At 45.1% G+C, this 15343-nt stretch overlaps 1 protein-coding gene across 1 annotated transcript; it reads right to left on the minus strand.

Annotated features, from left to right (window-relative positions):
- Positions 1 to 3834: 3834 nt before the first annotated feature.
- BDH1 (3-hydroxybutyrate dehydrogenase 1) lies at positions 3835 to 14968 on the minus strand (the record flags this gene model as incomplete). Its single annotated transcript, XM_079540100.1, has 6 exons — positions 3835 to 4304; positions 5111 to 5263; positions 6066 to 6207; positions 11439 to 11549; positions 12927 to 12999; positions 14886 to 14968. 6 exons carry the CDS (start codon positions 14966 to 14968, stop codon positions 3835 to 3837), a joined length of 1032 nt encoding a protein of 343 aa, XP_079396226.1.
- Between the last annotated feature and the right edge of the window lie 375 nt (positions 14969 to 15343).

Below are 15343 nucleotides of genomic sequence, written 5' to 3' on the forward strand. Positions count from 1 at the left end.
CCGCCTCAGGAGAGCACTGCTTCTCCAGAATGAGGTGGTGGGTGATGACAGCTCTGCTAAGCTCTTCTGCTAAAGCTTACCCACGTCACACCAGGAATTACACAACCTTGTGTTAGAGGAGGAAGGAGAGAGAAAAACTCGGTGAGCCTGCTGTCAGGGCAGCTGTATGGCACGTACCAGTCTGGTCCCTCTTCCAGATCATTATGTATACCCAATGGTAGGGCTCCATAAGCACAGAGACTCATTTGTGATCAGAGACAGACACTGACAAAGAGTCATCTTCAAACAAGCACATGAACAGCAAACAAAACACTCTGTTAGCAAACATGATTTCAAAATAGCAGCCTACATCTTACCCAGCTTCCCTGCCCCCCTCCGCTTCCTGCAGGCTGTCCCGAGCTGCTGTCTGGGTGCAGGAACCTGGTCTGAATTTTTCTTGGCTGTCCTCAAGTCCTGGGGCCCTTCCAAGGCAAATGGGAGGCAGTAGTCTTCCAGCTGCCCCTCACCTGTTGTGCAGGAGCTGCAGATCGCATTGTGCCACTGAACATCTCTCAGCGTGGCTGTGGGTGACACCAGTGCTCTGTCCCCTGGGAGGTGCTCCTGGGTCTTTAATGAATTACACATACGATCTCCTCCTGGTTTCCTGGGAGCAAGCTGGAAGCTGCTCATTTTTCAGAGCCACAGACCCTGAAGTGTCAGCAGCTGCATATCAGCTCTGCAGCAAGGTCTCTGCTTCAGTCAAATCTCAGTACAGAATTTGTGGCTCAGCAGCCGATCCATTTGCATGTTTAATTCAGTAACTATTTCATTCTTACACTCAATTCACTTGGGGCAGGCATCCTGTGCTCAGCTATGTAACGCTGCCAGGACTGGATCGGCCCCTTTCACTTTCTGTTTCCAGAGCAGCGAGTCTCAGACAAACCTACAGGGACAGCAGTCACATTCCTGGCCATGAGATAATTTGCTGTTCAGTTGGCAAATTCCTGCAAACCAGCAGTCACTAAATGCTTGTCTCAAACACCACGCTTACCGCCCTCAATACCAGGAACAACAAGATCTTAAGTGGCTGGGGCTTCAAGATTTCCTCACTAAGACTGAGAACAAGATGTAACAGCTGTAGTTAAAATTACCCCATCCCTGCTGCCTCCCACCACACCAGAGAAGTTATTTTTAGGTTATTAGAGTCTTACCACGGAAAGCACTGGTGACAATCTGCTCATCTCCCAGGGAGCTGAGGCAGATCTCAGCCATGTGGCTGCACGGAGAGCAGTGCTGCAAGCTGGCCAGTGGCTTTCTGACAGCCTCTGCTCAGTGCACTGAGCAGTGAACCACTCTTCTCCCATTTGATTAGTTATGCAAAGAAAAAGCAGCACATCCCCCACAACTCAAGGAATAAGGAAGAGGAAGGATGTATTCCCCAGCAGCAAAGTGGTCTCAGCCCAGCCTGCTCTGAAGGTCCTTCTCCTACCTTTGGGTTAAATTGGACACACACTTGTTTCTCCAGCACTGTTTTACTTTCAAATAAATTTGGTGGGCTGAAGCTACTCCAGGAGTCCCAGTGGCATCATACAGGCAGGACCCAGTGTGCAGTAAATTGCAAGGATAGTCAAGCAAAGCTGAAGGAGATTAGCCTTTAATGCGATTCTCAGGGCAAACCCTTAAACTGTGGGATTGCCAGGATTCCAGCAGGAAAACTAACAAGCTTGCTGCCCTCATGGCCATCAATCAAACTCTCCCAGTGTCAGAGAAAGTTGCAAAGAAACCTAGAATTGGCCCAGACACAGAGGAGCATCCTGGCCATTGTCTCCCATATCACACATTTGGCAGCACAGTCCTCTATGAACCGTACTGCAATGCAGCCACTGTTATCCAGATGTTTTGCTCTGCCTTGTAAATTAGTGCCTGCTGAGTCTCTTGTGGTTTATCTTACATTCTGTCCCAGAGAGAAGGCCACGTATTGGAAAATGTGGCAATGCTCCTCCCTATAGCACCAGATGCAGCTACCACAGCCACGTCATTTCAGGACTCGGGATCACGAAGGTCTGGAAGCTGGCTCGTCACACCCGAGGTTTCATTTTAGGTTTGCCAGGGTCCTGCTGCACGCTGCCCTGCTGAATCATTGTTGTCCCCCTCCTCCCCTCTTCACAGCTCAGTGTCTCTTCCCACTCCGTGGGAATAATCCATAATAATCCTTTGTAATCCATGGGAGCCCGATACAGACACAGGCTTAACAGCTGTTAACATAAGGAGTCCAGGGGTTAGACATATTTGTCATGAGAAGCAGGAGGAGATGTCTGGTACTTGTACTGAAGCCTTGCACAAATGTGGACAGAAGACTCCAGGCTGCAAATAAGCCTCTGAATGAATTGTGCACGTGTAACAACAGATGTCCCAGTTAAACAAACAAAAGAACTGAAGTATATAAGCTTCTCACTTTAAATACCAAAGAACAGAGAGGGAGCCTCGGAATTCTGTTACCATCCATGTACACATTTATTAAGCCAAAGGAGTTCAATCATGTCATGATATGTCACTAGAGCACGAGATCCCTTCTCTTCATCTTGCTAACCAACAGTTATTACAATTCTTTTGTTTTTTGCCTTTTGAGCTTAAACAAATTAACTCTTTCCACACTTCCCCACGAAAGGCTCTTTTGTGGCTTTCTTTCTCCTATCCTTTCAGTACAAAACAAATGTTTCACAGATATGTAAACATAACCATCACGGAAATGAAACTGCTCTAAAAGTTACTTTTCTCATGTTATGGACGTTTTGTTAGATTTATATCCTGTTAGAGGTACTTAGGCTTGGTAAATCCTTCAATGGAAGTTCTTATGACCAGCACTTGCACTGCGATGGTGCCTACAGGCCCTGAAGAGGGTTAAGGCCCTTCTGTGCAAGGTGCTGCACAAACACTTTGCTGTAACACACTGAGGTCTCTGGCAAAAATGGCATTCACTGATCTACTGTAACCCTCTTTGCTTCCCTCTGATCAACGGTGACCCTCTCAGATTACAGGAGGTGGAGTGAAACTCTACTCCAAATGAAGTCTGCAGCTGATGTTCAACTACTGTTGAAGAGAAATGATACAATGGGCCAATCCTGATGACTGCAGTCCTGCCACTAAAGCTTCTCATGCTCATGGGAATGCTCATATGATTAAGAAACTTCTGTGGGAGAGGCCTGCCAGACTGAGTCCCTCGATCACTGAACTCCTTCCTTTGCAAGAAAGTACGCAAAAAAAGCAGTCTGGTTCCTTTCTCTAGTAATTACTGGTATAATTCTAAGAGAAAAAGGGATATGGTCAGTTGCTTGGTTGCAACACTGTGTTTTGAGTTCTGATCCCCAAATTAAAGAAGCCTCTGCTTTGCTTTGGGCTACTGTGACCAGGCCTGAAAAAGCCTGTTGGACACAGTCATCAGGAGGCAGTGGTTTGCCACTACAGCATGGAGTGCCCCCGCTATACGGTGTGAAGGCTGCATCTTAAGCAGGAATTCTGAAGATTGTGGAGGATCAACAGAAGAAATTATTTTGATACCATTTCAGAGCAATTGCAATTTAAATAATGATTTTATCTCGGCATTTGAGGTGAAAATAAAAAGATCACATGAAATAAATAGCAAAGAAACAACGTCCCTGCAAACATAATACATTCCTGCCTACGAAGCATCCCTTGCAAGTTATTGCCCTTTAGGTTATGTCAGATGTTTAAATGAACCCTTTAGAGCTACAGTACTCTGAAATGAGGTTAGAAAAATTTAAAAAATGGGAATTGTGTACAATGCTCTCCTTAAAACAAAATGCTCCCCCCGGGACAGCCTGAGAGTGTCAGGCCTCAATAGACATAGAGCCGATCTGAAATGGCTGCAGGCATGTGGGTCATGATCTGCATGCGCAGCCACCAGTAGTAATCCATGGGGTGGTAGCGTGTGTAGGGGGCCGTGGAGGTGAGCGCGTGGGCAACGCTTTCGATGACAGGTGAGGTGTCCGTCGAGCCGCTGTTGCAGTACGTCTCCATCTTGCTGACCTGCTCATCAAAGTACTTCCTGCCGTAGTCTTTGCGCACGATTTCCGGGAGCTCGTCCCACATTTTATCGGCTATGGCTTTGATCCGCTCGGGGCTGTACAGGTTGGTGGCAGCGATGAAGTTGCCAGGCTCCACGATGCTGACCATCACCCCCTGGGGCTGCATTTCGTACCGCAGGCAGTCAGAGAAGGCTTCCACACCAAACTTGGTGATGCAGTATGGTGACCGTGCAGGACTGCCCATCCGGCCCATCATGCTACTGATGTTCACTACACGACCTAGGCAGGGGCCAGGGAAAGCACAGCTGAGCTGACAAGTGTAGACCAGATCCCTGACATACACCACCCACCGGATTCATGAAAGTGCATCCAGTTCACTCTGCGTATCTCTAAGAGCTGCCTGACAGACCTGCTGCTGTCTGAGCTGTGTCTGAGCACTGCTGTCACATACAGCAGCCTTCAGGCAGGAAAATAAGTGGGGTGCTCCCTTTACATGCGAGCACAGGCACATGGTGATGCAGAAAGTACAGAGCTATGGGGAACACAGAAGAGGCTGGACAGAACTTGCATAGTGGGAAATAGGATTGCTCAGCAGCAATCAGGATTGAGCTCAGACAAGACGAAGCAGCATCAGAGCAAACCTCTGTCACCAAGACTAAGCTTGGTTATTTGCAAGGCTAAGGCACAATATTCAGGAGCCCAATGGCGCCTTATACTATCAAAAGTGATAGCTCCTGTACCACAACTGGGAAGTTGTAAGTCCAATGCTTCTTTCCCTACAATGACAGCTGAATTGTGGCTTCAGAAATAGAGCTGGGCACCCTCTCCTCACTAGAAACCACGCATTTTGGTAGCGGAGAGTGCTAGGAGACTGTGGATGCTGCAGCCTAATCAGGGGCTGCACATCACGCACTGTCAGTGCTCTGTGCTGAGTTGCACTGAAAAGAGGTTTGACTACAAAGATGGCTACATTCCCATGATGGAAGAAATGCTCCCTGGGCCACATAGAGCCCAGGTGTCCAGCAAGACATGGGGCAAAGGAGAGCTCCATTTCACAGAATGCCAGTCAGGAGGAGATCACTCACCCTTTGACCTCCGGATGAGTGGGAGGAAAGCCTTGGTGGTTCGCACGGTCCCCCACAGGTTCACTTCAGCTACTTCCATGTAGGTGTCCATGCTGGTGAACTCTACCTCCCCAAACGTGGAGATGCCAGCATTGTTAACCAGCCCCCAGAGCCCTAGAAGACAGATCAAACATAAATCTTCTCCTCTCTGAGACAAATGAGATCAGCTTGGGAAAAGCCTTGCTAACAGATTATTGAACCATTTAACAGAGCACTTATGACCTGTAGTGATGAAGCCAGACAGAAAAGAGACCAGAGTGAGACTTAGGTCTTCTGAGCAAATAAAACCACAATCAGGATCAGACAGAAAATACTGAGGAAAATGTAGCTTGACAAAGGGTGGAATGGTTTCAGGAATGCACGAGCAACTGGGATTTTCACCTACTGGAGCAAAATTTGCTCATCAGAGTGAAAGACAGGTACAGCTACCCCTTGAACCTTGACATTTATGGTAACATCTACAACAGCATTAACAATAGCCAGCTTCATGAGAAATCCTTTGAATAGCCTCTTACTTCCTTCACTAATTTTTGAACATTGGCCAGGATTTATGCCAGAAAGGGAGTCACAAGAAATCTCAAGTCACAAGAATAAAGCACTAATCCCAGGGTCCTGAAAGAGCACCGCAATTTCTGCTAATGCCCCCTGTAGGAGCTGGTTGAGAAAAAGCAGAGTGTTTTTTGTTTTGTTTTGTTTTCTGGATGGTGCAAGGGGGAAGCTGCATTCTGATTCATTTGCTCCAAACTGCGGCTCCTCAAAGCTTTTTGCCCTCCAACTGCAGCTCCTGAATATAGCAGGATATATATAGCAGGATAGCAGCTCCTGAAGCATGCCCTGAAAATGCTCTCAGAGCCCAGCTGAGGGAGCTCTTGTCACCTATCTGCATACGACCTTACAGCCCACTGAATGCACGCACCTTTCTCTGGGTCCTCCAGGCTGCTATTCACATGCTCCACTGCTCGGTCCACCTCTTTGCTGTCACAGACATTGAGCTGCACAGTTCTCATTCGGTCACTGTTCATGTTGTCCAGTTCCTTGGAGCCACCTTCTCCCTTACTCTAGAGGGGAAGAAAGAGCTGGTTTGAATGTGGTCTAAACACACCAACCACCAAGTCAAGCAAAAGAGAGTATGCAGGGCAGACAGTATTATCAGGACAGACCTGCAGTTCAAAGAGAAAGGAGATGAACAGGGATGTTTCTGCAGAAGAACACCATTCCCTGAGCCATCTGGCCATTAGCTCTGCCATTGAGTCAGCTGGTACCAACTGCTTTGACCCTGGGAAGAAGGCAGAGCTGATTCTGCCCCAGCAACGTAACTCCTGCCCAGCACAAGTTCCTGAGATCAAGCTATGATCCACCATAGCAATGTGAACATGGTACCACTGCCACTTTTGCCTGCATATGGTGCACAACAAATAGTGTGGCAGTGGTGTGGTATAAAATAGCTGTGAGAGGCTGCACACATACATTGCATGTGTTTCTCAGTCACACTGCCAGCTCTGGGAGCAACAATCCCATAAGAAGGACTGCCTGTCTACTGCCCTCTCCCTTCAGCTGATCTGTACATGCAGCTCCTGCTGCCTGGAGACATATCTGCTGCCTCCAATGGACTCCTACAGAGTACAATCATCAAACGTCTGGCCAACCTGCCTATCAGTAATTCCCCAGGAGTCTTCTCCAGCACCTTACTCTCTTCTCTCCACAAGCTATTTCTCACTCCTGCTTCCCATCCCCACTCCTTTTTTCCTCATCTCAGAGCAATAGACCCCCCAGCTTACACGTATATATCTGCTCATAGTCCAGCCATGTAACTGCAGCCAACCCCTCAGATATCTTTCACATGAGCAAGCAGCAGGGTTGCCATGCCCTAGGTGTGCTACTTCAGCGGTCCTGCAGCCCAGTTTTGCTATGGTGCTACAAGGACACAGACAGAGAATATTAATAGGAGTTCCTAACTATTCCTGAATTGCTTTCATGATTATGAGCTACTGGACTGTAGCTAGCTGGCCATGCTGGGGTACTTTTATACAGGATATTGATTAGCTGGATCTGAAAATCCAGATATTCTTTTTGGAACATCTCTGTCTTTACTATAAAAAATGCCCCACGTCCCTCAAAATCATCCTCACTAGAAGCTTTTACTCCCCACTAACAGCCTAGCCATGAAGAGCATGTTCCACAGAACGATCTGATGATTGCTCCCCTAGCTGAGCTCTCATTCCTTTAGGTAGCCTTGCTTACTTTGTTAGCATTGTTGGTAAGCATCAGAGTGCTCTTCACTCCTTAGCTTCTACAAGGCAGAAGTATAGATGAGGCCACAAGGGTGACCATAGATTGCTCTCAGTGCCACATTATCTTTCAACACACCTTCTCCTGGCTCCTCTTTGCTTCTGTGTTTATCTGCCATGCTCACACGCAGTACCCTGAAATTCATTAACTTCAGTGCCTGGTCTCTCCTGCATATTCTTCTCCGTCCCCCCCTTATTCCAAAGCAGACAGTTAATACTGTTTAGTGCTTTTCTTTAAGAGAAGACATTTACTGCACTCACTTCATACGGAAGCATACTGCATACGGAATTGAGCCACTAAAAGTTCCATGCATAGTTTAATGTTTGGTTTTGCGGTGACTGAAAATAGAGTTTCGTGCTGTTTGCTGCTCACTCAAACTTACTTTGGTGCTCAAGTCAGTGTGCATGGCAAAGCACTGAAAAGCATACCAAAGGCACAGGTGGGAATGCCAAAAGGGAATCAGCAAGCATGCAAGCCCCTTAGAATCAGCAGCTATAGCTAAGAGACAATGGACAACAGCAAGGCCAATGTGCTTCTTCCCCCTGTCCCATATCTACGAAGTCACCTCCCAGAGAAGAAAACCATGAGAGCATAAGGTGGAAAAGGCACATGGCTCAACATGTCAGAAATTCTGGCAAAAGATGTGCAGCAGTGAACTTGGTTCTTAAGCATTTAATTCTCCTTGCGTAACCACAGCAGCCTCAGAGGCTTTACTGGGAACTTCACAGCATCTTCTTCCTCCCTCACAGAGCTGTCTCAGCAAGCCAACATCCTTCCTCCCTCCCACCCACATGCACCTAGGTGGGATGGGATGGGATGCTGACTCGAGTGCTGAACTCTGGACACTAACCCAGACAGGGTCATTCCCTTGGCTCTTCAGGAAGGGCAGATAGATGTGTTTCACTCAGGTATCCTGTGATGGTGTCATGCACAGGACTCCTCCTCCTCCTGGCACAGGACTCGACCCCTTGGCCCATAAGCAGCAGTGGAAAGACCTTCTCACGCTATGCCAAGAGACCAGTGCATCTCTGCTATCAGTCCCAAGGTTCCCTGACCCCATGGCAAGAGGTCTCAGCTCTGGCATCGCTGTGCCATCTTCCTCTTTCCATGGTCACACTCTGGAGCCCACAACTCCAGCTTGGATCTTTATCACTGCGTCCTTGAAGTGGCATGTGGCTGTGAGCACTCCTTCTGAGCCCTTCAGTAACTCACATGCTGGGTTGATCACATAACCTCTGGCTCTGCACCCTCTGCAAGCCCCAGCAGACCTGAGCACACAATGCAAAGCAAGCAGAGATCCCACAGCACTCCTGACAGTAGTGACAAACATCACATGTCCACTGGTAACAGATATTGATGGAAAAATACCTTCTTCATCTCGTGTCAGCTGGCTCCTCCAGCTATTAACCAAAGAGGAAAAACAAGACAGCTGCAGTGTGATTGTTCATTGAATCCACTGTCTTTTGGCAATGAAGAATCAATATAACTCTTAAACTAACATTTGTCAGTGAAAATAGTGAAACTAGTGAAATAGCACTGTTAGCACAGATGCACCCTTGGGCTGCCTTTAGTCATGACTTTAAAAACCCCTCAGATTTCCTTCAGTAAAAAGTATAGTCAGATGCTCAGGATCTGCTCACTCTAGGAAATGCTCCTAACAAGAGTCAGCACTGCACATATTTTGTATTTGCAAGGAAAGTACATACCCTGGGGATATGATTGCCTGAGCTGGAGTGTGTTTCTGATGTGCAGCTGTGTTCTGACAAGTAGTCATGTGAAAATAACACTGAAGTTTCATACTCATTTCCTCTCAGTCACGGCAAGGTCAAATACATCCAGTTTACAGCAAAACACAATGCTTCTTATTTCCACCTTTATTTCTCTCTAGAGCCAAAATAAATGCTAGCATTGTTCTGCCCCTAAAATCAGCACCACCAACAATAACACTGATTTTATAGCATGTGGTTCTGCTCACGGTTTTGCTAATGAAACCTGTGACATAAACAGAAATCAGCTCAGTGTCTTGGAGTTCAGTTCTGCAGGGTTAAGAGCCTGGCTTTTTTTTCCAAAATGAATATTACCTGAAGACACATAGTACACCAATTTGCTGACTGTGCCATTTATAGCATTTTTCTGATGACAGCCGTTGTTACCAGCTTGTCATGGTCACACAGACTTTGCAACATGGTATGTGAATCCAGCTAAAAAATCAATAGTCAGTTACACAGGGATACAGTACAGATTTTTGCTGATTCCTGGAGAGGAAAAAAATGTTGATCGAAGAGTTCTGGCACCCTGCTTCATGTCAGCTTATACTGAAATTGTCAGAGGCCAATATTTTCCACTAACATGCTGTAGTGGAAATGCTAAGTCATGGCATAAAACAGTGACTGAGCAACTGGTGGGAAGGCAGGGCCAACCCAGGGGAGCTCAAGTGCACATAATGCAGCTGAGTGACTGGAAGGGGTAGAGCCAGGATCCACCCCTTCCCAGACCTCATTTAAGGGTTAGCAGCGGAGGCAGGGGCACCTTAGTGGAGATCCCTGCCTACTGGAGGCTTTCTAAAGGTAAGTAGTTTTTCTTCCTTTGTTTCTGTGTCCAGGTTGTTCTTTTTGGGCTTGTTCTGATTTGCTGTAGCTTAGGATTGTGCTACTCTGTGACTATTGCTGTACTTTCCATCACACTATAGCATTACCCATCATTCAGCAGTATGCATACTGAAGGCACCAAAATAGAAGGGAGGCTTCAGCAACAGTTAAATGTATGTTTGTGTTTTTCTGGCAGCTCAGACTGAGGAAGTGAAATAAGGAAGTAAGACTGTGGCTTTGAAATCTTTGGCTACTGCCAGTGTATAGGCAGGCTATTGTTCTGAATGGTGTTGTTTTTTTGTTTTTGTTTTTTTTTAAGTCTACAGTATTCTCCAGTGTTTATTTCTAGTTTAAAAAAGCATGGTAAAAAAAATCTGTGAAAAAACTCTTCTATTCTTTTTCTTCTCACTGTCTTTAGAAAAGCAGTAGTTTATAGCAGGTATCCTGTTCTTCTGTGAAGCCCGTAGAGGGAGCCAAAGCTTAAGAAACTCAAAGACTCAAAGCTAAGACCACAAGAGAAAGAGCAACCTGAACACTTTTTTCAAACTGGGAGAAAATAATAATCCAAGCAAAATTTTGTGATAATAGCAAGACTAACAACAGAAAGAACATTGATAATACCTATAAAAGCAGCTGATAAAGTCTCTTTAACTAATGTAACTACTTAGAAGACATTCACAGTGATAAGTGAACTAAAAAGATCAGGATCAAAATAACTGATTCACCCCAGGATATACTGAAAAGTAAGCTTGTTTCTGCTGGGAGATGACAGTGCAGCTGAAAAAAAGGAAAACCTCCGAAGGAGAAGCTAAAGCTTGCTCTCATTCTTCATGACCAGGTAACTTGGACTGCTCTTGAAGAGCAAACCAAAGACTGCATTGCTGAGCTATGTGTGTCCTGGCTCTGCCTCATGTAGTCCTGGCACTACCAAAACTATTGCTTTCATAGTGACTTCAGTGTGCACTCCAGCATGGTTGTACTCATGAATGTAAAAGAAAATACTCATACCACATACTATAAAAACACTAGTGGTTTGTTGGATGTCGTGACTAATCAAAACAAACCCTGCATAATTATGTATAAACTGAGTACAGCTCCAAAGGATCAAACTAAACCGATCCTCAAATCGCTTACAGATAGGCCTATAAACTCAGATCTGGGGTTTGAGTCAATTGTACTTGAAAAAGACCAGGATGTCCTAATTCAAATAGGACCATTTCCAAGCCCTGATGAGCTCTTGTTATGGTCTAGACCAGGTAATGCTCTACGAAATTCAAGCACGTTTGTCTTTTCTTTTGCGTGACCAACAACTCTCCCTCTCCTTGGCAAGACGTTGCTGAGATGAAAGACAGGATTTACTGTGTGTCTGTTCATATGCCACAGATGAAGAATAAAGCGTTTGGTTTTCCTACCTTTTGCAGGCAGCCAGCATAGATAATGAAGCCTTTAGCATGTAGGTGCTTGGCCAAGGCAAATCCAAACCCAGAGTCACAGCCTGTTATAAGCACAGCTCTGCTGCCAATCTGCAAAACAGAACAAAACAATGCGCTGGAACTGAGTAATCAAGAACAGCCATTCGTGTGCACTGAACAAATAGTGTCCTTGGCCAGGAGCAACCTGTTCTAGGCACATTTTCTATGTTCATTGCCAGCTACTGCCACCCAGTGCCTCCTGAAGACAGAAACTAAGGCTTCATACAAAAAATCACTCCAGTGAGGTAGGATCGTTGTCCTCCCAGCACTTTTGGCAACAGGCTTTCAAGGCAAAGAGACCAAGTAAACCAGCATTCTCTGGCAGTTCATATCCATTTTGGGAACTGCCTGGTTTATTTTCGCATTTCAAAACATGTTTTTGCTTCAGTAGGAACTGTTCTTATGTTTCCAGAGCAGGCAAGAATCCACTCTTCTCTATCTTGTAGCCTGCAGGGTGTGGGGAATATAGTTTGACTGAAGAAGACGACAACAGGTAAATATTACTGACTGCTTGTTGATCTTTCTCCTTCCAACACATAAACCCTCTAGCTTCGCATTTTAAAATCTAAGTAGGATCACAAGGCTTGTATAGTTGAAATATACAGGCTTGAAAAATAAGTAGTACATTTCTTTCCTTCTCCAAATACTTTGCATCTCATGAAGAGGCAGCAGTTAAGTTCTGTGTTAAGAACTGCATCATGTATCCACCATCTCAGCAACACCAGGTGTGTACACAGCAAGGTGCTGCTGTGGGTGGGATTACGTAATGACTGTTTGCAACTCATTTCAGCTTATTGCTGTTAAAACTAGAAGTTTGGCTTTTCCCAAGATACTAGAGGACTGATGAGAGTTGCACCAGAAGCCTGACAACATGAGGGCCATACATGAATTCCTCTGAGACTCTGTCCCAGACAAGATGTGCATGCTCTGGTGCTGTTATAGAGCTGAGTTCTGTGCCACGTTACTTTTGCCACGCAAAAGGAAAAACTTTTTTTCTGTTAAGTTAGTGCCTCCAAGGAAAGAGCTATTAAAGAAGAGGATCAGTCCCCAGAGTGAGAGTGAGGACGCTCCAATTTATTTATATCACTTTATACAATCATACTCTGGAAAGAGTGCTTTATTAAGAACTTGTCATGCAAATTCCCTCCACTCTAAGGTGGAAGATTTCATCTGCTGAGTAAGTTCCAGAAATAGAAAAAAAAAAAAAAAAAAAAAAAACCAGTCTGATTGTTTATTGCTATCCTTAGTAGCATGTACCATGTTGCGTCAGTGGAATCTCTCTGCTAGGAAAGAATGTGGAGTATGTTGAAGAGGTCTAGCTCAGAGTAGTTCTGGCAAATAGGAAAGAAGAATTTAGTCACCAGGCTCCAAAGAGTTTAAAGCCTCAGCTCAGCAGAACTAGATCTTGGAAACTACAATAATACTCACCTGATCAACCTCACTTGCATAAGAGCGGCTGCCACATGAGGATAGGAGAGGGAAGCAAAACTTTTGCATGGGTCTGTTAAAGAAAAACAGCAACACAGAACAATCAAGTATGGAATATCCTGTCCATACCTTGGTGCTACATATGAAAATGTATGTGAAAAAGAATATTGTGTTGCCTTTATACATAATGTGGACTGCCATCTGAGAAAACAATCTTACCTACAGTTCTCCTTAGTCTAAGCCTGTCTGTTTCCTACAGTAGGAAACACTTGTTTCTCCCGAGACTCTGATGCTATTTCTCTCTGCTGGATCTATATATGGATATAAATGAGAATTCTAAAATAGCTCCTAGTCTGAATGCACAGAATTGCCTCCACCTGCAAAATGGGCAGTACAGTGCTTTCATTTTCAACAGCAACAGTGCTCTCATTAGAGTTGCACAAAGCAGGGGTAGTGGAAGTTATGCGTTTGTCTACTGAAAGCACGCTGCTGTGGCATTGTCTCTGATATCCATCCTAATGCTGATTTGCTTGGAATTATCTCACTCTTTTTACACACAGCTCCACCATTGTCATCTATGACACTTCTGCAGCATGTGCCCATTAGATCCTCTTAGATCTCATATCCCTCTTAGCAGCTGTTAAAACAAAGATGTTTTTGCACAATATGTGCCATGCAGATCTAAAGCTACTCTGCACAGTATGTTTGACTCTGAGGAATATACAGTGTGTTCAAAAACACAGATCAGAGCAAAGCAACAATGCCTTCCAGGGGAGAATCTGTTCAGAAAAGTCTTGTTATCAGTAACATCTTATCTTAGGCCTTGCTATAATCCAGCAAAGCTGGGTCTAGAGAACAAGCCAGGCTAACCCTGCCTGCTGACCTTGCCAGCCACCTCTCTGGGCTCTATCAGCTTTTTCACGGTTTGCTTTGAGCACTGCCATGGCCTGCTACCTTGCTTTCCTCTGGATATTTCAGCTGTTCTCTGGTTCCTCTGATAACATCTATCCTCCAACAGAGCTCCTCTTTGAGGCTGAATTTGCTTAATCACTCACAATTATCTCTTCTCAGAAATCACAGGCACTCCCAGGGTGATCTATGCAACACTGAACTGCAATCTGCAGATACTGGCCTCTGAGCTGCATCTTCAGAAAACAAGGCTAGAGAGCAGAGCAGAAGCTTTGAACGAGGTGGAAAGGAAGCTGATCTACAGTCACATGATATAACAGATGTCTGCTGCCGATCAGCACAGGAAATCTCTAACAGATTAGCTATCTTTTGCTGTTTCAAGTGCCAACCTTGACAGTGTGATACCATTATCAACAGCAGTAGAACAACACTGAAGGTGTAAATTCTTGCTTAGCAGACCACTCCACAATCAGTGGCATGCTTACTGTTGTATGGGAACCCTGTTCTAAAGCCAGTGAAAGCACTCAGTTTGCGCTGGGTTTGGACTAGCAGGATTCTCACCACAGACAGGTACAAAGATTTGCTTTTGTTTGTTTTTGGTTTTTTTTTTTCAGAGTTAGGAATTAGAATTAAATAATTTTCTGCCTATTTATGTTCCAAAAAAGAAAAAAAGGCAGTTTTGTTATTCAACCTACCTTTCTTTCTCATTAAAATTCTCATCAACTTTCCCATTTTACATGATTATCTCTTTATTACAGCTATAGGAACATGTGATGGTTCCTTGCACTGCACCAACGCCTACTTCCTGATGTTCAGGAATGCCCAGAAAGGTTGTAGGATCTCCATCCTTGGAGATTTTCAAAAGCAGCCTGGATGTGGTCCTGGGCAAGCAGCTCCTTGCTCTTCTTGAGCAAAGAGGTTGACCATATGACCTCTGGAGGGCCCTCCCACCCTCAGCAATTCTGACACTGTAAATAAACTGCCCCACTGAAATCAAGTGATGTGTGCTTTACTCAAGATCTCGCTCTTCTTCTCTACTGAGTTACTTACCTGGACTTGTTCCCTGGATTCTTGAAAGTCAGGGTTTTTACAGGGAGGTTCAGGAGAGGACGGGACAGCTTGGTTGCCAACATGCTTCTAATCAACACGCTCTATCAACAGCGAGCCTGCTCTTCCTTAGCTCTGCAAGGCAAGATAGTGCCTCACCTTTAGTTGCTCAATTATTTTGTAAGTCATGCTGACTCCGTACATTTTAAAGACAAAATAAAGTCCAAAGGAACTCATCTTTCCCCCTTGCAGTTCCTCATCCTGAGATAAATGGCTCAACCTTCAGCCACCTCAACGTGCTTGTAAACAAGGAAAAGACTACAGATAGGCTGACAAGCAGGCAGTCACTTAAAGAAAGTGTCCATTTCTCTTCGTTTATTGCATCTTAGACTATTCTCTGAAACAACTGAAAACTGGAATTTATTATTTTGAGTACAATATATGACGTAAAACAGATGCTG

This window comes from Tetrao urogallus (assembly GCF_951394365.1).
Source record: "Tetrao urogallus genome assembly, chromosome: 9".
Taxonomy (NCBI): domain Eukaryota; kingdom Metazoa; phylum Chordata; class Aves; order Galliformes; family Phasianidae; genus Tetrao; species Tetrao urogallus.